We start from the raw sequence: 22864 nt of genomic DNA on the forward strand, positions 1-22864 counted from the left end.
TTTTAACAATATTTTTTATAGAAGTTCCATAGCCTACTAGAATTAGAATTGTTGTTTTTTCCCCTTAAGTTAACTGTCACAATTTTACTCCATTCATCTGTACAACAAATATTTATTGATAACCCACTATGTGCTGATTGGGTTTGGGCATTATTGAAAACTCACTTTTGGATTGACAGTATCTCAAAAACATTATAAAGAAAAATTCTAATTAGTCTTTATTCTTTTAAAGGCAAGGTGGGCTTTTAATTAATAGATATCTATATTAAAATATGAGATGGGATAGTGATGAACATGACCGAAAGCACTGGAATTGGACTAATTTTGAATGCCAGCTGCACCATTAGCTACATAACCTTGGACAAACTGTCTGCCTCTAATCCTCAGTTTCCTTATCTATAAAATGGAGTTGGTAGGATTTGCCTTAAAGGATGGATATAAGGGTTAAATGAGATAATATAATGTGAAGCACTTAGCACAATTTTGGGCATATAGAGAGTTTCATAAATACTAACTTTCATTATTATTTTACAGTTTATCCCCAAATTAATGACTGGGAAACATGAAGCTGTTGGGAGGCTGCCCTGTATGAACACAAGAGCAGACCTGAAATGCACCATCTATTACTTCCTCATCTTTTGAATATTTTCATCCTCCAAACACAAAAACAGGAATGTCCCAAACTGCTTGGAGAGGAGAAGCACGGTCAAATCACACAAAGAACAAACCTGGCCTTTATAAGTCCTTAATGAATGCATCGTACCTTCATCAATATCAGGAGGAAGGCCTCCAACAAACACCTTTCTAGAGTAACGTTCTACGCGTTCTCCGTTTTGACAGCGAGTGGGAGAACTTAAGCCAGATGACAAGGATTGATCGCCGTGACTGTCGTCCAGGAAGGCATCTTCAAAGGGAAAGAGAGAAGACCGACCTGAAACAAACGTGGAAGTTTCTACAGTTAAAATTATTTTCTTGAACAACAAATGCTTTATTAGGAACTAAAGTGTAGAAAAGATGTATCCTGAACTGTGACTTTTACAATAGGGTAAGCAACTGCAGATTGCTGAGCCTAGACAATGCCATCATTTTTGCGTAAAGGTATGCATAGCACAGAAATAAATGGACTGATCGTCAGGAGGAAGAATCTAAAATTACAGCTGCTTCCGCAGCTAAAAATCACCACCTTTTACGCAGAGTTCCCATCACTGCCACTAAGAGTATTCAGCAGCTATTTTTCCTTTCCCCAGACATTTCTTAAAATAAATGGAAAAGTAATCTTTATTCACAGATTTTTATTTGCTCAAAGGTCCAGGCTGGCTGCAGAGGGAATATTACACTGATAACAAAGGCTGATCGCCTCTCTGATAGAAGGACTAAAGATAATCAATTTTTCCCTGCCACTCCGAACTGATCCAATTTAGGAATAAACACCTGCAGTAATCACAGATGGCACAAGTAAATGAGAAGACACAAATTAAGGTGTGGGAGTACAGATGCAGATGTGGTTATGACATTTTTTACCCTACTAATCTAGGCAGTATTTTGTATCACTCAAAAAATTATTTTCATTGTCAACTCTATAGCCAAATAGAGTTTATACAGCAAAAGCATCTACCCATTCCACATGACTGTAAGAAAGATGCCGGCAGTTAGAGTCTGTTAATAAACATAACACAATAACGCCATCCGGCATTACAAAATAAAATCTAAGTTTAAAGCAAATATATTTCCTGTTTGAGTCAGTGAGTTCCTGGTAAAACTTTCCATTAGGTTACACTCTAAAAATGAACCATCTTGAATACGCTAACTTTTGAAAAAAAAGAATAATTCCCCTTTAAAATATATTCATACACTCTTCAAAAAAAGAACAGTGTCTTCCCCATTTAGTCTATCCTGTCTGTATTTCCCTGAAACCTAGTTTCTGCGTCACTACAGCCAACTCTCTAAAACAGAATATAAATAGCCTTATAAAAATACTGAACATTTATTTCTTTTACCAAAAAATGGCTACTAATATAACTCTGTTTATTTTATGAACAACCCAGGTGGTAGAAGAAAGGCACTATTTTGATGTTGGGAGTTAACAAATAAAAAGACCTAAGAATTTATTGTTCAGCTCTTCCTAGATTAGCTACAAAGAAACAGAATAAAATTTGTCACCTCATGTCACCTAGCTTTCTTAGCCGGGGTGGGGGGGGGGGGTGGAACAAACAATAGGCAGTAAATTCTCATCCTGTGAAGTCTGTTCTGATCACTGGGGGTAAAACAAATAGAGCTGCAGCAACTATAGGCAAAATGACTTTCCCAAAGACATCCAGAGATGTACTTGCACAACTGTCAGATTTGCTTCCCATGGAGTCCACACTCAGTGAATTATGTGCTTACTCTGGGACACACTCCCACTCAAATCAGCATTTCCCACAGAAAACTCCTATCCCCATTTCTTGCCCTCAAACTAGTCACATGAAATGCTCAGAAAACAAAGGCTGCTAGGGGCAGGGAGTGGGGAGACAACTAAATAATACTGGAAAATACTGCACACCTTATGCCCTTCCCAGATTCACAATCCATATCAGAATATAAACGGCTGGGAAAAGTTCTGCAGTAAAATAAATTGACCCAGCAGTACCTGGATTTAAGATTAAAAAAAAAAAAAAGTTAACATATGCAACTCAGTGGAAAACACTTGAAGAAATATTTACCTATATTCTAGAATCACCAAACTAATATGAATTATTTGAAAGTTCTTGACAAAGAAATCAAGTCTGGTCAGAGATAGGCAAGTGCATAAGTATAAGACAGAAAAAATTAAGTACTAAGTGAAGACGATACAAGAGCACTATTACTGCCCTATGGGAGATGGGGTGGGTGGTGGAGACCTTTGGAGTGATTTCACACGAAGGCAATCTTGAACAGAACCTTGTGGGGCTGGGGTTTCTAAGGTAAAGAACAAGAATCCACAGAGACAGAACTTTCAAAACAGCTTTGACCTTTCCCCCTCCAAACCAGGTCCTCTAGCATTCCCTTCAATCTCAATAGAAATGACTATCCACACTCAATTCAATCCAGAAATCCAGGACTCCCCCTTGACACCTCTTACTCCTTTCTTTCTTTTTCTTTTTCTTTCTTTCTTTCTTTCTTTCTTTTTCTTTCTTTCTTTCTTTCTCTTGCTTGCTTGCTTTTTTACTCCTCATCTAATCTCTCTCTCACTAGCTTCTATCAATTCAAGCTATTAAGTAATTCTTCAATCCATTCATTTCTCCCATCTCCAGTCCTAACATTCTGGGTTCCAGATCGTCATCATCTCTGCCCTGAACTAATGGGTTCCAACAAGTCTATATGAGAGCCTATTTAGTCTACTGGTTTCTATCTTGAACCCCATAGGCTTTTTCCACACAACAGCCCAAGTCATCATTTTCAAATATTAATCTGAACATATAACCACACTCCCCACCTTCATCCTTAGAACCCTTCAATAACACCAAACTCTTTTTCAATAAAGTACAAAAACATCACTCTATAAGGCTTATGCAGTCTCCTGCATCACAGTTGTTGCCTCTCTCCTTCTGTCTGGTTCACTAACTTCCAATCACTCAGACCTCCTTTGAATTTCCTGATATTTCCTCCTTGCCTCAGGTACCAAGGACAAGGTGTTTCCCCCTCCTCCCAAATAAATACTCTCCTCCCAACTCCCCACTTTTCTAATTAATTCCCACCAATTCTTCAGGTCTCAACTGAAGAGTCATTTCCTCAGGTGGAACTTTCCTGAACTTCTAGATTAGGTTAGGTTCCTTTTTCTATCCACTCACAGCACTTCCCCTGACAATTTTTCCAATTGCCATTATACTATCATGTGGGGAGTGGTATTTCAATTGTAAGTTCTATTAGGACAGGGACCAATTTAATCTTATTCACCACTGTATTCTAACATCCTAATGAGGGCCAGAAAAGGTATTCAATAAATATTAAAAGTGAGGCAACATCCAGAAAAGGATAACAGTACATGCAAAGACACACTGTTCCAAGTCTATGCTGGAACACAGCACGCAGGTGTGAGAATGGCAAAAGAAGGAACCGTGTCCTAGGAAATTGAGACCTTTCCTATTGCTTCTATGTGTCAAACATTATATTCTATACTTTATATTACAAAAGCAATAGGGAATTTCCCCATGTTCCAAGTCAATATTTCCTTCTAATACTAGCTTTAAAAAAAAAAAACAAAACTCTCACTTTCTGGAGACTGATACTCCCATCTAATTCATCTTCCATCCTGTCAGAATGACTTTTCTGAGATGCCTATGACCATGTGATTCCCTCTACCTCACATCCTACAATAGCTACCATCACTTTCACCAGCAATTTGCACCCAGGGAAAGAGGAGATAGGGTGAGAGTCTGTAGAAATTTGGGACCGTCCAGACAAGTGATGAGGAAATCTTGAACAAGTGCGGTGAAGGAGGAGAAGTAGATATTCAAGATGTTCCAGAACAAAGAGAACTTTCTTTGTGCATGACCAATATAACCACAGCTTCCCAGAATATTCTGACAAAGAAAATAAAAGCTAGAGTTAAATGTAAAAATTTGGACAGTTTTAAAAATTGGTTATGGGTATTTAAGAAACTTGCCAAGGTTTTAAAACCAAACCTCTTATTAATAGTATTTAGAGTACCATAGACTTTAGTAATTAAGTTGCCCTAGGAAATGAAACTGCAAAGAATCCACACATACATGATGTTTTCTCTGTGGATAAAAACTAAGACTAAGGGGTAGGGGGAGGTGCCTGGGTGGCTCAGTCCATTAGGCATCTACCTTTGGCTGGGTCATGATTCCAGGGTCCTGAGATCAAGCCCCATGTCAGGCTCCCTACTTGTTGGGGAGCCTGCTTCTCCCTCTCCCTCTGCCACTCCCCCTACCTGTGCTCTCTCTCTCTGTCAAATTAATAAATGAAATATTTTTTTTAAAAAAAGAGGCAGTAAGACAGGCATTTTTTTTTAAATTTAAAAGATTTTATTTATTTGACAGACAGAGATCACAGGTAGGAAGAGAGGCAGGCAGGGGAGGGGGGAGAAGTAAGCTCCCTGCTGAGCAGAGAGCCCGATGTGAGACTTGATCCCAGGACCCTGGGATCATGACCTGAGCAGAAGGCAGAGGCTTTAACCCACTGAGCCACCCAGGCACCCCAAGACAGGCATTCTTGAGTCAAAACCTCTTTGAGATCGTAGGCAACATAAAAAAAGACAAACCAAACAAACAAAGACTATAGGTCTCAGAGTCCAATCCCCAGATCTACTTAATCTGAATGCATGGGGTTCAAATTTGAAAATCTGCACTTTTAATAAATTTCCCCAGTGATCCTTACGTTCAAGTTTAAGAGCAACTAAAATGGAGATTAACTGTCTACAGCAGGCATCCACTGAAAGTGATATTATGTGAAGTATATGGAGCCTTGGGAAACATCCAAGTTCAGTCAAGTTAAAGAACAGAATGTAAAATCTATAATCTAGTCAACCATACCGTAATAAGACTGCCTTAAGTGCTGATGGAACAAAAAGTTAGTCTGTAGGAAGCGTTTAAAAGACAGAAGTGTAGACCAAAAGAAGTTAAGAGAATTTTATCATACTGGTAAGATTACTCCTCTGTGGACAGAATGGTTCATTTGATGTTTCCATAGCCTGAAAACCACCTATTTCCTTATGCTCTAATTATAAGCTCCTAAAGGATTGTTCTAGTAATTAATTTAGTACCTTGCAACTGTGAAGAGGTACCACTGTGACTCCTTAACTAGCAGACAAATAATCAGCCACTAAAACTGTCTTCTGTTACTTTCATCTGCTTAAATTAAAACATTGGTATTCTGGTTTGTCCAGGGTTCCTCATGAGGTTAGTATCTGTGCATTCATTTGGTTGGTATAAATCAATTCCCCCCCGGACAAATCATCACTGGGAAGACTAGTAAAATTTTAGTTCCCACATATGTGTTACTAGAAACTGAAACTTGATGAGGCTACACCCAAACTGTGTCCCATGAGGCACGCTATTTCACTAGCCAGCATCTCTCTGACATACTACTTTTCTTTAATAAAAAATCACCCAGGACCAAAACATTTTAAGTAAGCCATGTTACTTCCCCAAAATTAGATTCTTATATACCTCGCATATTAGTATGCTTTAGAATCTGAACTTTCATGTGAAATATTGAGTATTTCAAGAGAAGCAGGAGAATACTTCCCAACAGCTGCAGTTTGGCCATTTGGCTTTCCCTTCCACCAGTGGTCTGGTTTGTCATATCTATTTTCAATTAATAACCAGAATGTAGTTTTTTTGGTGCAGTAATTGAAAAAATAATCTCTGAACGTAGAGTAACTTAAAGCTATGCTGAATGCTCTGTAAGAGATAAGAGCCTTGTAAAGAAAGTGCAAAATAAGAAACCCACAAAGCATGAGCTTAGGACAAAGTCTTGTCCAAAACTCTTGCTTACTTAGGAGGCTCCCTTTCCTGCAGCTTATGATGGGGAAACAAAAGCCCACTGGCCATGATGGGGTGCCAAAGTGGCTCAGGTCACCCCTCTAAACTCCCACCAAAGACTCTGTGGTCAATCTAGCAGTTCCAGCATACTTCTGGCCCAGTACTTCCATTCCAAGCCTGACCATTTTCAAATCAGTTTTTGCAAGTAGCTCAGAAATTAGTTGCTTCAGGAATTTCGGGGTTTTTGTTTGTTTGTGTTTTTAATGGTTTATGAGGCATGACTTCCCTAAGGAAAAAAAAAAACTGCCTGAAAATCAGGACAGTCAGGTTCCAGCTTTACTATGTAACCCTGGACAAAACATCTCACACATCTGAGTCTCATTTACATAATGAGAGATTTGAACTAGATGAACGGTTTTCAAATCTCTGGGAGCAGAATTCCTTTTATTACACAAAAATCTTTCATTAAACCTTAATATACAAATATTAAAGTGCATCTTATGTGGCATTACTATGCGGGAATCTCTTAGACATCACAAACTTAATGTGTTTTTAAATGAACTCTTGACATCCACCTTGAACATATTCTCTCCCAGTCCCATTTCAATACGTGGCATCACAATTCACCCAATTGCTCAAGCTAGAAGCTGAACATCATTTTTGAGTCTTCCTTCTTATTTACTTCTCACATTCAATTCTTCAGTTTAATGTCATTAAAAAAGGTTCATTCTATCCTCTAGGATATATTTTCCATTTGTTCATTTCTTTCCATTGTTCATTTCATTTCTTATCCTCTAGGATATATTTTCCATTTGTTCATTTTCTTTCTCTATTGCCATTACTCTATGCTAAAACACCATCATCTCTTGCCTAGACTACTGCTACCTTCTTTCTGAAGTAGACAGCCCACTTCTCTTCTCACTTCACTTTATTTATTTTTTTTTAAAGACTTCATTTATTTATTTGATAGACAGGGATCACAAGTAGGCAGAGAAGCAGGCAGAGAGAGAGGAGAAAGCAGGGTCCCCGCTGAGCAGAGAGCCCAACGTGGGGCTCAATCCCAGGACCCTGGGATCATGACCCAAGCCGAAGGCAGAGGCTTTAACCCACTGAGCCACCCAGGCGCCCCTCTCGCTTCACTTTAAACAGTAGTAGCCAGAGTCTTCTTTTAAAAACATAAATCTGATCATTTGACTCTACTTTAAAACATTCACAGATTTCCTCTTGTACTTGGATCACATTCAAAATCCTTACCAGGAGCTAAAGCGCAGCAGGATCGTATTTCCTTCCGTCCTTCGGCTTCATCTTAATACAGCCTCCTCTTTCTCCTACCAACCTCAGTCATTCTGGTCTCTATTTCCTCAAATACACAAAGCCCTTTCAGGCCTAAACTATCCCCCAATTTTTAAATAAAAGCTTTATGAAGATATAATTCACCTATCATACAACTCATCCATTTAACCCATTAGCTGCCACTCTCCATTTTCCTTGAACTCTCTCAGGTCTAGGCAAAGGCTAGTCTACTTTCTGTGTCAACAGAAAGGACATTTCATAAAAGTGGACTCATACAATACGCAATCTTTTATAATTGTCTCCTTTCATTTAGTATAATGTTTTCAAAGTTTATCAATGTTGCAGCATCTATCAATACTTTGCCTCAAGCCTCTTAAAATAGCTGTCTTTTAATGTCTGCAATTACCTTTAAAACATTCTAAGGCGGGGGCAGGGGCGGCGCCTGGGTGGCTCAGTTCATTAAGTGACTGCCTTCGGCTCAGGTCCTAATCCTGGAGTTCCGAGATAAGTCTGGCAACAGGCTCCTGCTTGGCAGGGAGCCTGCTTCTCCCTCCAAGCCTCCCTCTTCTCAATCTCTCTCTCTCTCTTTCTCTCAAATAAATAAATAAAATCTTTAAAAACACACACATACACTAAGGGAGAAAAAAGAAAGAACATATGAAACAAGATTGGCAAAAATGAAGGTAACTGATGGGTAGATAGCTCAATAAACTATTTTATTTTTGTATATGTTTGAAAATTTGCACAATAAAAATTCTCCTTTAAAGATACCTGTCTTTCCATCCTTTGGGTTTCAGTTTAAATATCTTTTCAGAGAAAACCACCACAGGTTAGAGGGAACCTCCCATTTTTCTTGCCTAGTACTTTCACAATTATTGAATATGGAAATGTATGTTTCACTGATTGTCTCTCTCCTACTAGAATGAACACTGTATAGGGAAACAGAACACACCTAGAGTCCAGTACAGCATCTGACCTGATTATAAGCACACAAATTCTTAATATATGAAATTAAGGTGGACAGCCCAGAACCCCCTCCATCATTGTTTAAGACCCTCTAGGCCAACTTCTTGCAAAAACAAAAAAGTGTGATCTTATTCTCCCACCATTTCCTATGCTCAAATTTCCGTATTACTATAACGAGTAACATTTCAGATAATATAGCCATGAACAGTCAGAAATTTCCTCAGCTGTTCACGTTTCATTGAGGGACCAACCATTCCTTTAGACAAGAAAACTCATGTAACTGTGTTTGAATTAGCAGAATGACATGTTTGTATCACAGTCTCACTGATATGTGTGATCCCTCCACCCTTAGGAAGGCTTTTGGCATAAAGATCCAACATTCAACTTGGCACATAAGTTTGTTTCATTGGATTTTTTGAATCATTGTTATTAAACTAAGATTAATACTCATATCATGTCAATAGATTTTTATGGATTAAATATAACCCAACAGTAACTCCAATAGTAAAGTAACTGATCATTCTTTGTATTTCCTCATTTACATTGTTTAAAAAAAGATCTTTTATATTTTTCTTGCTTTTAAAGCAATTCTACTAAACATTAAGAGCACTGGAACAGCCAACATGCCTACTTATGAACGGAAGTCTCCCAGACACCTTAAGAGCTCATGTGAAATGAAAAACACAACATACATATTAATCAAGTGTAAAATGTGCAGGCAAAGTTCTTTTATGACACTACTTGATAGACTAGTTTCGAATAGGGTCTGCAGTTATACAGAGAGGCACATATCAAAGCTTTGAAAGTCAAAATAGTCCAGAAAGAAAATGTTAAAATTATTTGGAGTTATTTCGATTCCATAAGGGAATATGGGAAGAGAAATCAACATTTCTCTAAAGTAACATATCTTTAAATTAAAAGTGGAAATATATTTGGACATTTAAATACTTTATATATAATCACTCATTTTCAAATTCAATTCTTACACATCTAATTTTGCTTCCCTACTACTGTTTTTTTTAATTTTAATTGATTAATATTAACATATAATGTATTATTTGCCCCAGGGGTACAGGTCTGTGAATCATCAGGCTTTCACATTTCACAGCACTCACCATAGCACATACCCTCCCCAATGTCTGAAACCCAGCTACCCTATCCCTGCCGACCCCCAGCAACCCTCAGTTTGTTTCATGAAATTAAGAGTCTGTTATGGTTTGTCTCCCCACTACTGTTTCAACTATACTACTAGAAGTACTTGGTTTGCCAAGGTCTACTCTTCAATACTTGTATCTCCAGCTAAGCCTCTAGCTGATGTCCAGGTTCTTTCCTGTTTTTGTCACTTGATCATGAAACTCTCTTTTAAAAGCCTGATTTATCTCTGTCTAGGAGTCTTCCCTTTTGTTTAAAAAAGGTTCGTTAGGGCAGCTCGGACCATTTTCATTGCAAATATCTCTTCTTCAGCTGGCTCCCAATGCATATACTCAGGGATATAAGCAACAAGCATCTGGTCATGCCAATCTCACCTTGAAGCTTTTTTTTTTTAAACATTTTAATTTTTTTTTTTTAGATTTTATTTATTTATTTGACAGAGAGAGAGAGAGATCACAAGTAGGCAGAGAGGCAGGCAGAGAGAGAGGGGAAAGCAGGCTCCCTGCTGAGCAGAGAGCCCAATGCGGGGGGGCTCAATCCCAGGACCCAGAGATCATGACCTGAGCTGAAGGCAGAAGCTTAACCCATTGAGCCACTGAGGCACCCCAAAGCTTTCTTTTTTAAGGTGAATCATATACCTGGTGAAGTCTCCTTCCCACTCCTCTTCCATTATCCAAATAGTTCCTGAAATTCTATCTGTTCCAGGAAGCTTTTCCATGTTTATCAGGAGAAGTGAAAGAGTCCACTAGTCTAATCCTTATTGACAGATCTCAAAACTGTCATAGGTAAGTCCCTTTGGTTTCTATTCCTAAAATATTTACCAACATGTGTATGTGATGTATAGAATATGAGTTACAGGTAACTCTTAATAATAAAATAACATACATCAGCAAGTTCGGTTTTTAAATTCTTTATTTAAATTCCAGCCAAGTTCATTTTTTATGTTTTGGGAAAGTCTAAGCTTTGTTTGGAGGAAAGAAGTCAAGCAATAACATAATCCCTGATTATACAAATAAATGAGCATGAGGAAATCTGCCAATTCATCAAGTGTATATTATGCAGTGGCCCAGATGAGTAGGCTTTAGGAAATGAGAGAAAATATGAGGTACCGCTGCCCCATCTCACATGCTATGTCACCATATTTAAGGAAGATGATTTCTTTTTCACCTTTGGGAATAGAAGACTAAATAAATAAATAAATAAATAAGACATGAAACAAAAATCTTCTATCTGTTCTTTTCTCATTACAAAAAGTCAGCCTTCAGCCTTTTAATGTTCTTGCTTGTGCCCTCTCTCTCTCACACACACACAGACACACACACATACACACTCTCTCTCACTCTCTCATCATTATCTTCTTCATCTGCAGACTTACAGAACTGCAGACTTAGAGAGAAGAGGGACCAAGTCATTCTAGACTGTGTTTAGCCTAATACTTGATGCAAAGATGACCATGCTTGTGAAAACAATTAAGTCAAACTTTACAAATAAATAGGGGGAAAGTAACATGGAAACAGGAAGAGTAATTTTTTTAGGCACTTAGAAATTATTGGTGATCTTAATATTCCTGATGTCTGGTACTTAATATACTATGATTTGTAAAAATAAAATAATTTTTAAAAATATGATGCCTCTGAAAAACAATCTGAGGGTTTTGAAGGGGCGGGAGATGGGAAGTTGTGTGAGCCTGGTGGTGGGTATTATGGAGGGCACGTATTGCATGGAGCACTGGGTGTGGTGCATAAACAATGAATTCTGGTACACTGAAAAGAAATTTAAAAAATTAAAAAAAAATTCCATTGAAGAAAAAGAAATATGATGCCCAGGCCCCTGGGTGGCTCAGTTGGTTAAGCATCTGCTTTCAGCTCAGGTCATGATCCCAGGGTCCTGGGAGTGATTCCTCCATCAGGCTCCTTGCTCAGTGGGGAGCCTGCTTCTCCCTCTGTGTCTGCCTGCCACTCTGCCTGCTTATGCTCTCTCTTTTTCTCTGACAAATAAATAAATTCTTTAAAAAAATATATATGACGCCAAACTCTGGTCTGCATAGATATAGGATGTTACTTCAAAAACAATCCTCATCGATAAACATTTAATAAGAGCTATTTATATGTAGGCACAAGATACAACTGTCTTCAATGAACTTATCTCCAGTTGAAGAATCAGAGCATACAGGAAAAACAAGAAGAAAGTAAAGGCAGTAGAAGCAGAGGAAAAGACTGCCTGCAAAGCCACTGAGCAAGGCTTCATGGGAGAGATAAGGCTTTTTGGCTTAAATGCACAAACCAAGGATAGGCGTTAGGTAAGTAAATGAAAGAAAGGGAGGCCAGTACATGTGTGCAATGGCCAGACTGTGGGAAAGTACAGAGACTAGTTAGGGGATGGTGAGGTGGGGAAAATAAAGATGATGAGGCCGGTGAAACAGGGAGAAGGCAGACGATGGAGATCCTGAATGGAGGACAACGACTTGGACTAAATGATGTTTCAGAAAGAAAAAAACAAAAGAAGTGAAAAACAACAGAAATGAAAAGGGAAGGATGAGGCCCAAGACACTAAAGGAAAAATTTCGACAAGATGTGGTAACTGATCAGTGTGTAAGAAGACGAGAGGCTAGTCCCTGCTATCTACCTTCCAGATGGTGTCTATTTACTGTGTAAATCTGTCCATTCCTTACTCCTTCCCAAGAGTAACCAATTTTCTAGCAACATGAAAAATTATACGTATAGTACAAAATGATTTTCAGTAGTATTACTGCCTATACTTTCAATTAAAAAACAGTAAGGTTAAAAATATTAAATGCAATTTTTTCCATAGCTTAAAAATAACCAACTACACAAATACTTTTCTTCACCATGATTTGAAAACAAAACTGACTATATGATTCCACCATGAAAGAAGTTTTGAGTAGTAATTTGAATACATACTAGATTCTGCCAATTTTCACCCACTCAACAAATATTTATGGTAGAATAAATAAGAAAATACTATGAACTTGGGGTGCCTGGGTGGCTCAGTTGGTTAAGAGTCCAACTCTTGGTTTTGGCTCAGGTCATGGTCTCAGGATTGTCAGACTGAGCCCCACATTGGGCTATGTGCTCAGCACAGAGTCTGCTCATCCCTCCCTCCCTCCCCCTTTACTCCTTCCCCAACTCTCTCTCAAATAAATAAAAATAAAATCTTTTTTAAAAAAGAAACGAAAGTGAGTACTTTCAAAGCAACTTGTGTGGAATGCTTTTAGTGTACATCAATAGGGTTTTCTCTCCCATTTTTTACACTATAATTTCACTAACAATCTTAAAGTTAGACAAGATTGGTTTTACTACTTCATGATTTACACATGATACCAGACAGAAGTAATAAAGCAGTGATTACAACCTAGGTCTTTGATACTAAGTCTCATATTCCTTTGAAACACTACATTAGGTTTAGCCTACTACTTGAAAAAGTTATTTGAATGAACTACAGATACCGAAATGAACAGCATTACACAAATAAAAGCAACATTATTTTGTTCGGGTGTGATCAGGAGAGAATGCAAGTTTTATGGGGCTTAGAGCCTATACATGTTGGGGATCCACATCAAGAAAATGAACACAAAGATAAGGTTAAGAGTTTGGAGGGGGTCCCCTTGAAACTTAGGCTTCTTTAGCTTCAAGGTAAATCTGCCTCTGGATATAACACAGAATTCACCAGTCAACCTATCAAGATCAAGAATTGCCCTCTAAGATCTAACTTTTGCCTTCTAAGTAGCATGAAAAGAACACTGCAGATAAAGGACAAAAATATATGTATGCTTGGCCTTTATTCTCTCAAGATCATTCATAATAAACCATGTAACAAAAATTTCCAGGTAGAAATAATCTTTGTTATGTCTTTATTAGGATTAAAAGAACAAACTACTAACTACCAACAAAAAATAACTATAATAAAAATGAGGAGAATTATTTTGCTAAAATAAGCTAGAACATCATACAATATAATAATTATTGTTTTACACACACACGATATAAACACGCACACACTCATATTTACTCACAATTTGGCAAGCAAAAGATCTCATTAAAAAAAATTTACCTCGTCTCCGCCCATAGCTCCTGGCTGCATGTAAACACAGAAGAAAACCATGGGTATCTGTATCAAAATGGTGAATTTAGAAATAAAAAAAATATTCACATAAACCTTTTCTAAGTATTTTCAGTATTAATTAATCTGGAGATACTGTTCAACTTGATGGCAGAGATACTATATTTTTAAAAAACCTTTATGAATCACAAGTTAAAACACAATCTTTAAAGAGAAATTCACCTGGATAAGGCAGCCACTGGAAAAGATACAATGGGTGCTTAAGATATACAGTTTTATAAGGATTTATGTTGTGGTCCATTATCTATATCAAATATAGATAAATAGAGTTCTTTTAAATTTTTTTTCTAATTTATAAATCTTCATTTGTGCTATATATTATCATTAAACATCATTTTAAAGAAAATCCATTCATTCTAAATTCAAAACTGTAGCACGTGGTAGTGATTCTGAATTTCTTCACGCATGCGTGCACACATACCTACACACACACACCTCATAAGTACAGTCACCTGAAAAACCACATAGAAATTTTATACATTAAAATTTATAATTAACTCTGGTTTTACAAAATATGTTTGCATGAAAATTTCAATGAAGCTTCTCATGATCTCCCAATTTACTTTCCATACTGTAACACAGATAGGGAGAAAACAACATCTTTTCCCCTAAGAAGTGAACTGAAAAAGTAGAAAGAGATTAAGGTACTAGATACCCAGGTCAGGATGAAAAATAGAGTGCTTTGAAGATATTCTTCCCTTTCAAAACTCAAGGCCCACAGAACACATTATTACAACATTTAATAGAGTTAGGCTATGGTATCAGACATAAATTGCTAGGAGATCCAGTCATCTAAAATAACTTTCTTTCTTTCTTTCTTTCTTTCTTTTAAATAACTTTCAAAGTAGAAAGTTTTGAAAAATTTGAAAACTCAAGGTCTATCAAATAAATGAGAACTTGATTTAATTCATTTTTTAAAGCATGACATGTTATAATATTAGCTTAACACAAATCAAAACAAAAAAATAAATTTGTGATGACATATGTATTATAAGGTAGTACTGAAGAAAAATATTTCCCTCCTAGAAAAAGAATTCTGACTTTTCAGTTAGAAAATTGGAATATTAGTTGGCCAATCTCACCTTCTGCTAGTCCCCTCTTTTCTTCAGACAGCATACCCTCACCTACACACATTTGGCCTCTTCACTTTCCCATTACATAAATAATAAAAAGAATTTTCCAGTTCAAGCTCTACTTTCCCCTTAACTCCTTCCATCACTATAATTCTCAATTTAAAAAAACATAATCCCTTCTGAATTTACATAGCAGTACTGTTTACATCACTTACAAAAGGAACATACTACAAAAAAATTAAGGAGCTTTTATACTTTTCATTATGTAGAGCCTGGAATTCATCTCCCCACAGAATGTATAATAAATGGTAGTTGGTTTCCCAGTTTGGTCCCCCAAAAGCTTACTACATTTATAATAATATGAGTGGGTTAATACTAATGGACAACACATAAAAAGAGATTAAGTATGGGGGCGCCTGGGTGGCTCAGTCAGTCGAGCAACCAACTCTTGATTTCAGCTCAGGTATCGACCCTACGTTGGGCTCTGTGCTCAGTACTGAGTCTGCTTGGATTCTCCCCCTCTGCTCCTACCCCTGCTTGAGCTTTCTCTCTCTCTCTCTTTCTCTCAAATAATACATAAATAAATAAAATCCTTAAAAGGAGAGATTAAGTATGTTGTGATATTATCCCTTTATTTCTCTGTCCCTTCTCCCGTTCCCATGCCCAATGATGTCATGCTGCCCAACACCCCCACTGCAAACTTTTTTTAAGAGAGGAAATAAAACATTCTGTATTTCAAAATTACTCATTTCTCTCCCAAACAACAAATTCCCATTCTTTGATTATATCTGATTTTTGGCCAGATGCTCAATGAAAAAGAATCTGATTACAATTCTAAGGTACAAATGACTCATCAGACCTTAACACCCTTAAAAGATAAATGAGAATGCTGTTCAATAGAGTGTTCAACTGCCAAATTTTCAGATAATAGAAAACATGAAGTGAATCGATCCAGTCTCGGGGGTGAGAAGGAGCATCCTGAGTTGGGGAAGCAAGATTCGCAAAAGACATACTTGGGAGTTTTAGTCAAAGCTTCCTTAAATAGTTCATGATTTTGATGTTTTTTTTTTTCTTTTTCCATTTCTAATTAAATACAGTAAATTGGCTCACATCAGCCTGGTGACTGATATGGGGGCAAGATAACATATGGAATAGGCAGTCAATTTAAAGTGGTGACATGAGATGCTTCAGTTTGCTTTCATCATTCATTGTGGAATTTAATTATGTGCTACCTTGGTTCTAACTTCAGTATTTTATTTATGATCCCTATGGTGATTATTATTATAGCAGCTACCACTTAATGAGTACGTGCTATGTACCAGAGCAGTTCAAATGCTTTACATGTATTAATGCCATTTGATACACCTGATAACTATAGCATAAGAATTCTTTTTTTTTTTAAAGATTTTATTTATTTATTTGAGAGAGAGACAGTGAGAGAGAACATGAGCGAGGAGAAGGTCAGAGAGAGAAGCAGACTCCCCGTGGAGCTGGGAGACCGATGCGGGACTCGATCCTGGGACTCCGGGATCATGACCTGAGCTGAAGGCAGTCGTCCAACCAACTGAGCCACCCAGGCGTCCAGCATAAGAATTCTTATTAGCCTCTTCTTAATAGATGAAGAAAATGGGACACAGAACTAAGTAACTTGCTTAAAATCTTACAGTGAGGAAGTGGTGCATTTGGAATATGAATCTAAGCACTCTGGCCCCAGAGTTCACACTTGCAACCACCTCACTGTACTGTTAAATTCCTAAAGGGCAAGGTCAATATCTTGTATTCCTTTTAATATCCTGTCATGTACCTGGTAGAATGCTCTGTACCAACCCGGTATTCAACAAATGCAGGTTGTTAGCTGAATGTGTAATCAAGGGAAGGAGTAATACACGCCTTTAGAATGTATGACATCTCTGTTGGTGATTAAAAGTTTGCTCATATGAAGGCCACTTGCAAACAGACTAATTAGAGTCAAACTCCTCCCTAAGGGAAAGGTAAGGAAATGAACACCATGGAGAGAAATTTGGGAGCACAAAGTGCTTTCCCTTGAGAATAAATATAACCTTTTTTAAAAAGATTTTTTAAAAAATTTATTTGACAGAGAGATCACAAGTAGGCAGAGAGGCAGGCAGAGGGGGAGGGGGGAAGCAGGCTCCCCGCTGAGCAGAGAGCCCGACTAGGGGCTCAATCCCAGGACCCTGGGATCATGACCTGAGCCGAAGGCAGAGGCTTTCACCCACTGAGCCACCCATGTGCCCCAAGAACAAATATAACTTTTAAACAAGAACACTGGGCACATAAACTTCTATGAGTTGGCATAAAATCATTTCACATAAAAAAGGGGGGAGTAAATCTGACTAATTCCATCCGCATAATACATCCTATGCTAATATAGATTTATACCAGATATAAGATATATTTTCAAAGTCCTAAATAGTTCCTCCAAGAACTTTAATTCTTATTTGTCAACCATCATCATCATTACAAATAAAATTCATTTTGCCATTTCATATGTATTACTTTCAGTACTCAAAAAATTACATTTAATTTTTACAAGTCATGGTAATGGTTACCCTTGGGTAGGGGTATTAACCAGAATAACCCTGAGTGGGGGTTCTGGGGTGTTGCTAATGTTTTGCTCTTGATCTAGGTACAGGTTATATGGGTGTGTTCAACTTGTAAGAATACATAAAGTTACATATTTATAATTTGTGCATTGTTTGAAATGTATGTTATAGTTTAATAAAAAACAAAATATCACAAATCTTTTAGATCATTTCGCTAAGATAAAAGATTATAAGATTAATGTAGAAAATTCATAATGCTAATATTTACAGTCTTTAAATCATAAATCTGAATTTAAAATTGAAAACATTAAGGATTTTTTCATCCATCACAATAAATATAAAAAGGTATATGTATCAACTATGGAAAGAACAAAGATGCCCTTCAACGACGAATGGATAAGGAAGATGTGGTCCATATACATCAGAAAGGATGAATACCCAACTTTTGTATCAACATGGATGGGACTGGAAGAGATTTTGCCGAGTGAAATAAGTCAAGCAGAGAGAGTCAATTATCATATGGTTTTGCTTATTTGTGGAGCATAAGGAATAACACAAAGGACATGGGGAGATGGAGAGGAGAAGGGAGTTGAGGGAAATTGGAAGGGGAGATGAACCATGAGAGACTATGGACTCTGAAAAACAATCTGAGGGTTTTGAAGGGGCTAGATTTCTTACTGTGACAGAAAGAAGTTACAAGGCGGGGGCGGGGGGGGAAGTTGGGTAGGCCTGGGTGGGTATTATGGAGGGCACATATCGCATAGAGAACTGGGTGTGGTGCTTAAACAATGAATTCTGGTACACTGAAAAGAAATTTTAAAAATTTTTAAAAATTTTTAAAAAGGTATATGTAGTTTACAGTGCAATATGTCAGAGGTATTCTAGTATATGTGCTGCCGAAGCGAGCACTGTCAGAGGTATTCTAAAAATAAGTTTACGTGATCAATGACTAGTACATTGTGAATGATACTTTCACATAAATGTTATGGTTTATTAGGCATATGAGGCAACAAAATAAAATGGATCATCTGTTACTCTTTACGGCTTGGCCTACACTGGGTCTTAAATGGCTGTACTCAATACATGTGATTCCTTAAGAGCACGTTATGATCTGATTTTAAAATCTAAACTAATTCTTCAGCTACATGGATTCAAGCAGATTTCCTGAAGTTTCTCTCAGCAAAGTAACAACATAAACAGATTCTACCACAGAAGCTCGAAAATGACAGAGAGAGAGAGAGACAGAGAGAGGGGAGAGAGGGAAAGGGAAGAGGGACAGAGAAAGATCTCTATTCTACTGTGTATTAAAGTAGCTTGCAACATTTCAGAAACTTAAGCAGAGTTCCTGGGATGCTGTATGGATGTAAAACAAGTGAACAAGATATAAAGACCTTAGTACAACATTTTACTAACTGGCTTGGAAATACCTGCCAAGACTGTTAAAAGTCAACTGGAGGAACAAATTGTTAACTACTTTTCTTGTAATAAAATCAGTTTCTTAAAAACACCTTGTAAACTTGGGGCACTTGGGTGGCACAGTCAGTTAAGTGTCTGACTCTTGATTTCGACTCAGGTCATGATCTCAGGGTTGTAGGATCAAGCCCCACATCAGGCTCCACATGGGGCATGAAGCCTGCTTAAGATACTCTCTCCCTCTGCCCTTCCCCACCCCCCTTAAAAACAAAAACAAAAAATAAAACCTTGTAAACTTATGTTTTTGAATACCATTTCAGTATACAAAATTAAATTCTATTCAAACCTCTAATGGTCCCTTTCAGTTTCCAACTAAGTATTAGTCATGCAAAAAATTCCACCAAAGGGGCACCTGAGTGGCTCAGTCACTTAAGCATCTGACTCTTGGTTTCAGCTCAGGTCATGATCTCAGGGTCATGAGATCACGCCCTGAGTTGGGCCCTGCACTCAGCACAGACTCTGCTTGAGATTCTCTCTCTTTCTCCCTCTGCCCCTCCCTCTGCCTTTCTCTAAAAGAAAGGAAGGAAAGAAGGAACAATGAAAGGAAGGAAGGGGAGGGAGGAAGGGAGAGAGTGAAGGAAGTAGGTCTTAAAAGAAATTCCACCTAAGATGGGTTAAGATCTTAAAATTAGTGCAAAAATACCCCCATTCCCTAATTAGATTATCTTCCAAAGAGCAGGAGTGATGGAGTTTGTCCCATAAATGCTCCTCCTCTATCTTTGTCTTTATAATGGCGGGGAAGACACTTTTAGCCCAGTAATTCCCAAATATGGCAAATTATAATTGAAAAGTGATCAATTTTTCTACAAACAATATGAACTTAATGAGTAAAGATGATTCTTGAAAAGATGGGATATATTTCCAACTGTTATATTCACATAAAGTGAATATAAGCAACACAGGAACACAAAAAGGCCATGGAAGGTAACAGCAAGAAGGCAGCCTTCCACCAATCAAGGAGAGAGGCCTCAGGAGAAGCCAACCCTGCCAGCACCTTGATCTTGGATTTCCAGCCTCCAGACTGAGAAAATAAATTTCTGTTGTTTAAACCATACAGCCTATGCTATTTTGTTATGGCAGCCCTAGTAAAGTAACACACCAGTCCATGGACACTTGGAAACCCCTTACTCTTAATTTAGCAAGACTGAAGAGCCAGTATTTCAAACCTATAAAGTCCCTGAAAGTATTTAGAAATTCCCTTTAGAATTTCTACAATTTTGTCATCCTTTAAGGAACTTCTTCAATTTTTTTTTTGTTTTATTTCATTATGACTACCACAGCACTATTGTTTTCTATAAATCTTTATACTGCTATTTTATAATTAAAATCAGTATTTTTAATAGGCATTTTTGTGGATAGGTCAGAAAAATTTCATTGTCATTAACAGCATATGAAACTGTATCCTTCATCCTAAACAACTAAACTTTTGCAATGTTCTGCTCCACTGCTTACAAAATCTTATAGGAAACTTACAGATTTTAATATTGCAATCTCACAAACAAAACAGGAATTCCTTCTTTAACCAATACAAAGGTGTTCTACCTAGTTCAACTAGAATACCTTAAAATCAAGAGTTAAAAGACTAAGGAGACTCACTTCAGTGTCTTCCAGTCATTTTTTTTTTTTTTTAAATGCAGAACTCTCTCTCCTCCAAAAGCTGAGCCCCAACAGATGTGAGATATTTGTTCCCCAAAGCATTACAACCTGTCATGTATCTTTCCCCCACAGTGGCCTTTAAAGTACCTCCTTGGATGTTGGGTTTCCACAGAACATGATTATAAAACTAAAGATCTACACTCTATGGTACGACCATTCTTACTAGGTAGAAAGTTCTTCCTAAAATGTACCTCTCTACTATCCTTAACCACAGATCCCAGCCTAATCCTACTTTTATTTGAGGGTCATTGCTTTATCTCCTTTCAGTTTTCTCTTTTCTATAAAGAAAATATATTTAGCTACTCTCCATAAGAAATTGTTTTCCATAACCCATATCATCTTGAACATTCTCCCCTGGATAAACTGAATTTTCCAATAACACAACACTTGTCTTTCCCAAGCTTCTCATGGGAGACATCCAAGAACCTTCACCATCTGACCCCTAACTACTTTTCAGATCCTCATTCCTATTTTTTTATAAGCCTTTTATTTTTTTTAATTTTTAATTTTTTTCCCATTTTATTTTATTTCTTTTCAGTGCTCCAAAATTCATTGTTTATGCACCACACCCAGTGCTCCATATACCCATCACCAGGTTCACCCATTCCCCACCCCCACCCCTCCAAAACCCTCAGTTTGTTTCTCAGAGTCCACAGTCTCTCTTGGTTTGTCTCCCGCTCCAATTTCCCTCATCTCACTTCTCCTCCCCACCTCCCAATGTTCAAATTCTCATTCCTATTATTCTACAAATCAGACCTATATATTCCAGTCACACCAATTCAACCCACTCTTCCCATAGTATCAATAAAATGTAAGGACTTTTCTGTTCAGCATAAGAATCTAAATATTCATGTCTTGACACGTATTCTTCTCTGAACGTAAGAAACCCCTAACCCCCTGGTCCATTTCCACCCACTATTATTTTTCTCCCATCTTGTTCAAAATATAAATTTAAGTCTTCTCTATACCATCTTGCAAGATCCATGCATACTGAGTATTAAGTTAGTTTCCAAAGTATATTTACCATATAGGTTACTTATAGAATCTCAAATGTGATGTGTTATCAAAGTAATCACTTTAGAATTTCTAAGCCCATTTCCTAAATTCCTCATGAAAACAGAAAAAAATAAATCAAAATCTGTTTGTCTAACAAGACTTCTCTGGAAATAAACCTAAAGAATCTCTGCATTATACTGCTATCCCTGCTTGGAGAAAGTGGGGCATCAACCTCTACTCACATCAGGTGATGTTCATGCACCTTCACATCTGTAGCCTAATAGCATTCCACTGTGAGTAACTACCACCTCACTTTCAGTAGAACTTTACTCAATGATAGAATAAATTCCCCCCCCCAACCAAAAAAGGGAAGAAATCAAGAAAAGTCCTGAGAATTCTAATCACATGACACAGTATTTTGTATTTTACACAGATCAATCTGTCCAAATCAGGTCAGGCCTCCTATAGAAGTGTGCACCCAAATATTTGGCATATGTTCTCAAAATCCATTGTCTCTGAACCACTCTGTCAAAATCTGATGAGGTTTCTTCAAACTTTATAGAAAACTCAATTTCTAGACTGTTCAGGATAAGTAATGCTTGTTAATCCTACATTTTTGAACTCCAAAATAATGTATGGAACTAAAGAGAAAAAAGGAAGTGTGAATAAAATGGGTACTAATGTGCTCAGGAGCCTAAGCAGAACCAAAGACCCAGCCCCTTGGTCACTATTCCTTGTGTTCTCCTTATGAACAAGGCTTTTCTCATGTGGGAAGGAGGGTTCCTTCATGGAAGAAAATTATGGAAAGGAAATAACTTGAGAATTTGGGAAGAGCTCCAGCAACATGAAATGCTGCTCATTCAACTTACCCCTGCCTTGACCTTCGCTTCCTTGAGCTTCCTTTTCTGACCTGGACTTGGGAAAACCTCAGTGAACAATAAAGGCAGAGCATGCTCCAAGAGGGAAGAAAGAATAGAAGGGAATGCAGAGCATAGTCCTTATGCTACTTGATTCCTTCATGCTCAGATAAAGACAGATGTTGGCAAGGAGGAGTGGCACTGAATGTCCCAAGAGGTAATTTTTTTTT

The 22864-nt window shown here is 37.5% G+C and overlaps 1 protein-coding gene across 17 annotated transcripts in view; it reads right to left on the reverse strand.

The window, feature by feature from the left end:
* Positions 1–22864, reverse strand: part of CPEB3 (cytoplasmic polyadenylation element binding protein 3) — a 193691-nt gene that overhangs the window by 77471 nt on the left and 93356 nt on the right. For 9 of the 17 annotated variants that reach the window (XR_004278792.1, XM_032313581.1, XM_032313580.1 and 6 more), the window contains 2 exons: positions 13947–14003; positions 764–931 (listed from right to left, as the gene is read on the reverse strand). Coding sequence is in view for 16 of the 17 variants with exons in the window: in XM_032313581.1 (XP_032169472.1) it covers positions 764–931; positions 13947–14003 (225 nt within the window). In the remaining variant the exon portion in view is untranslated. The remainder of the gene's footprint in view (positions 1–763; positions 932–13946; positions 14004–22864) is intronic. The other 8 variants (XM_032313582.1, XM_032313592.1, XM_032313586.1 and 5 more) reach the window with 2 other exon arrangements.

Source organism: Mustela erminea, chromosome 14 (assembly GCF_009829155.1).
Source record: "Mustela erminea isolate mMusErm1 chromosome 14, mMusErm1.Pri, whole genome shotgun sequence".
NCBI classification, from domain to species: domain Eukaryota; kingdom Metazoa; phylum Chordata; class Mammalia; order Carnivora; family Mustelidae; genus Mustela; species Mustela erminea.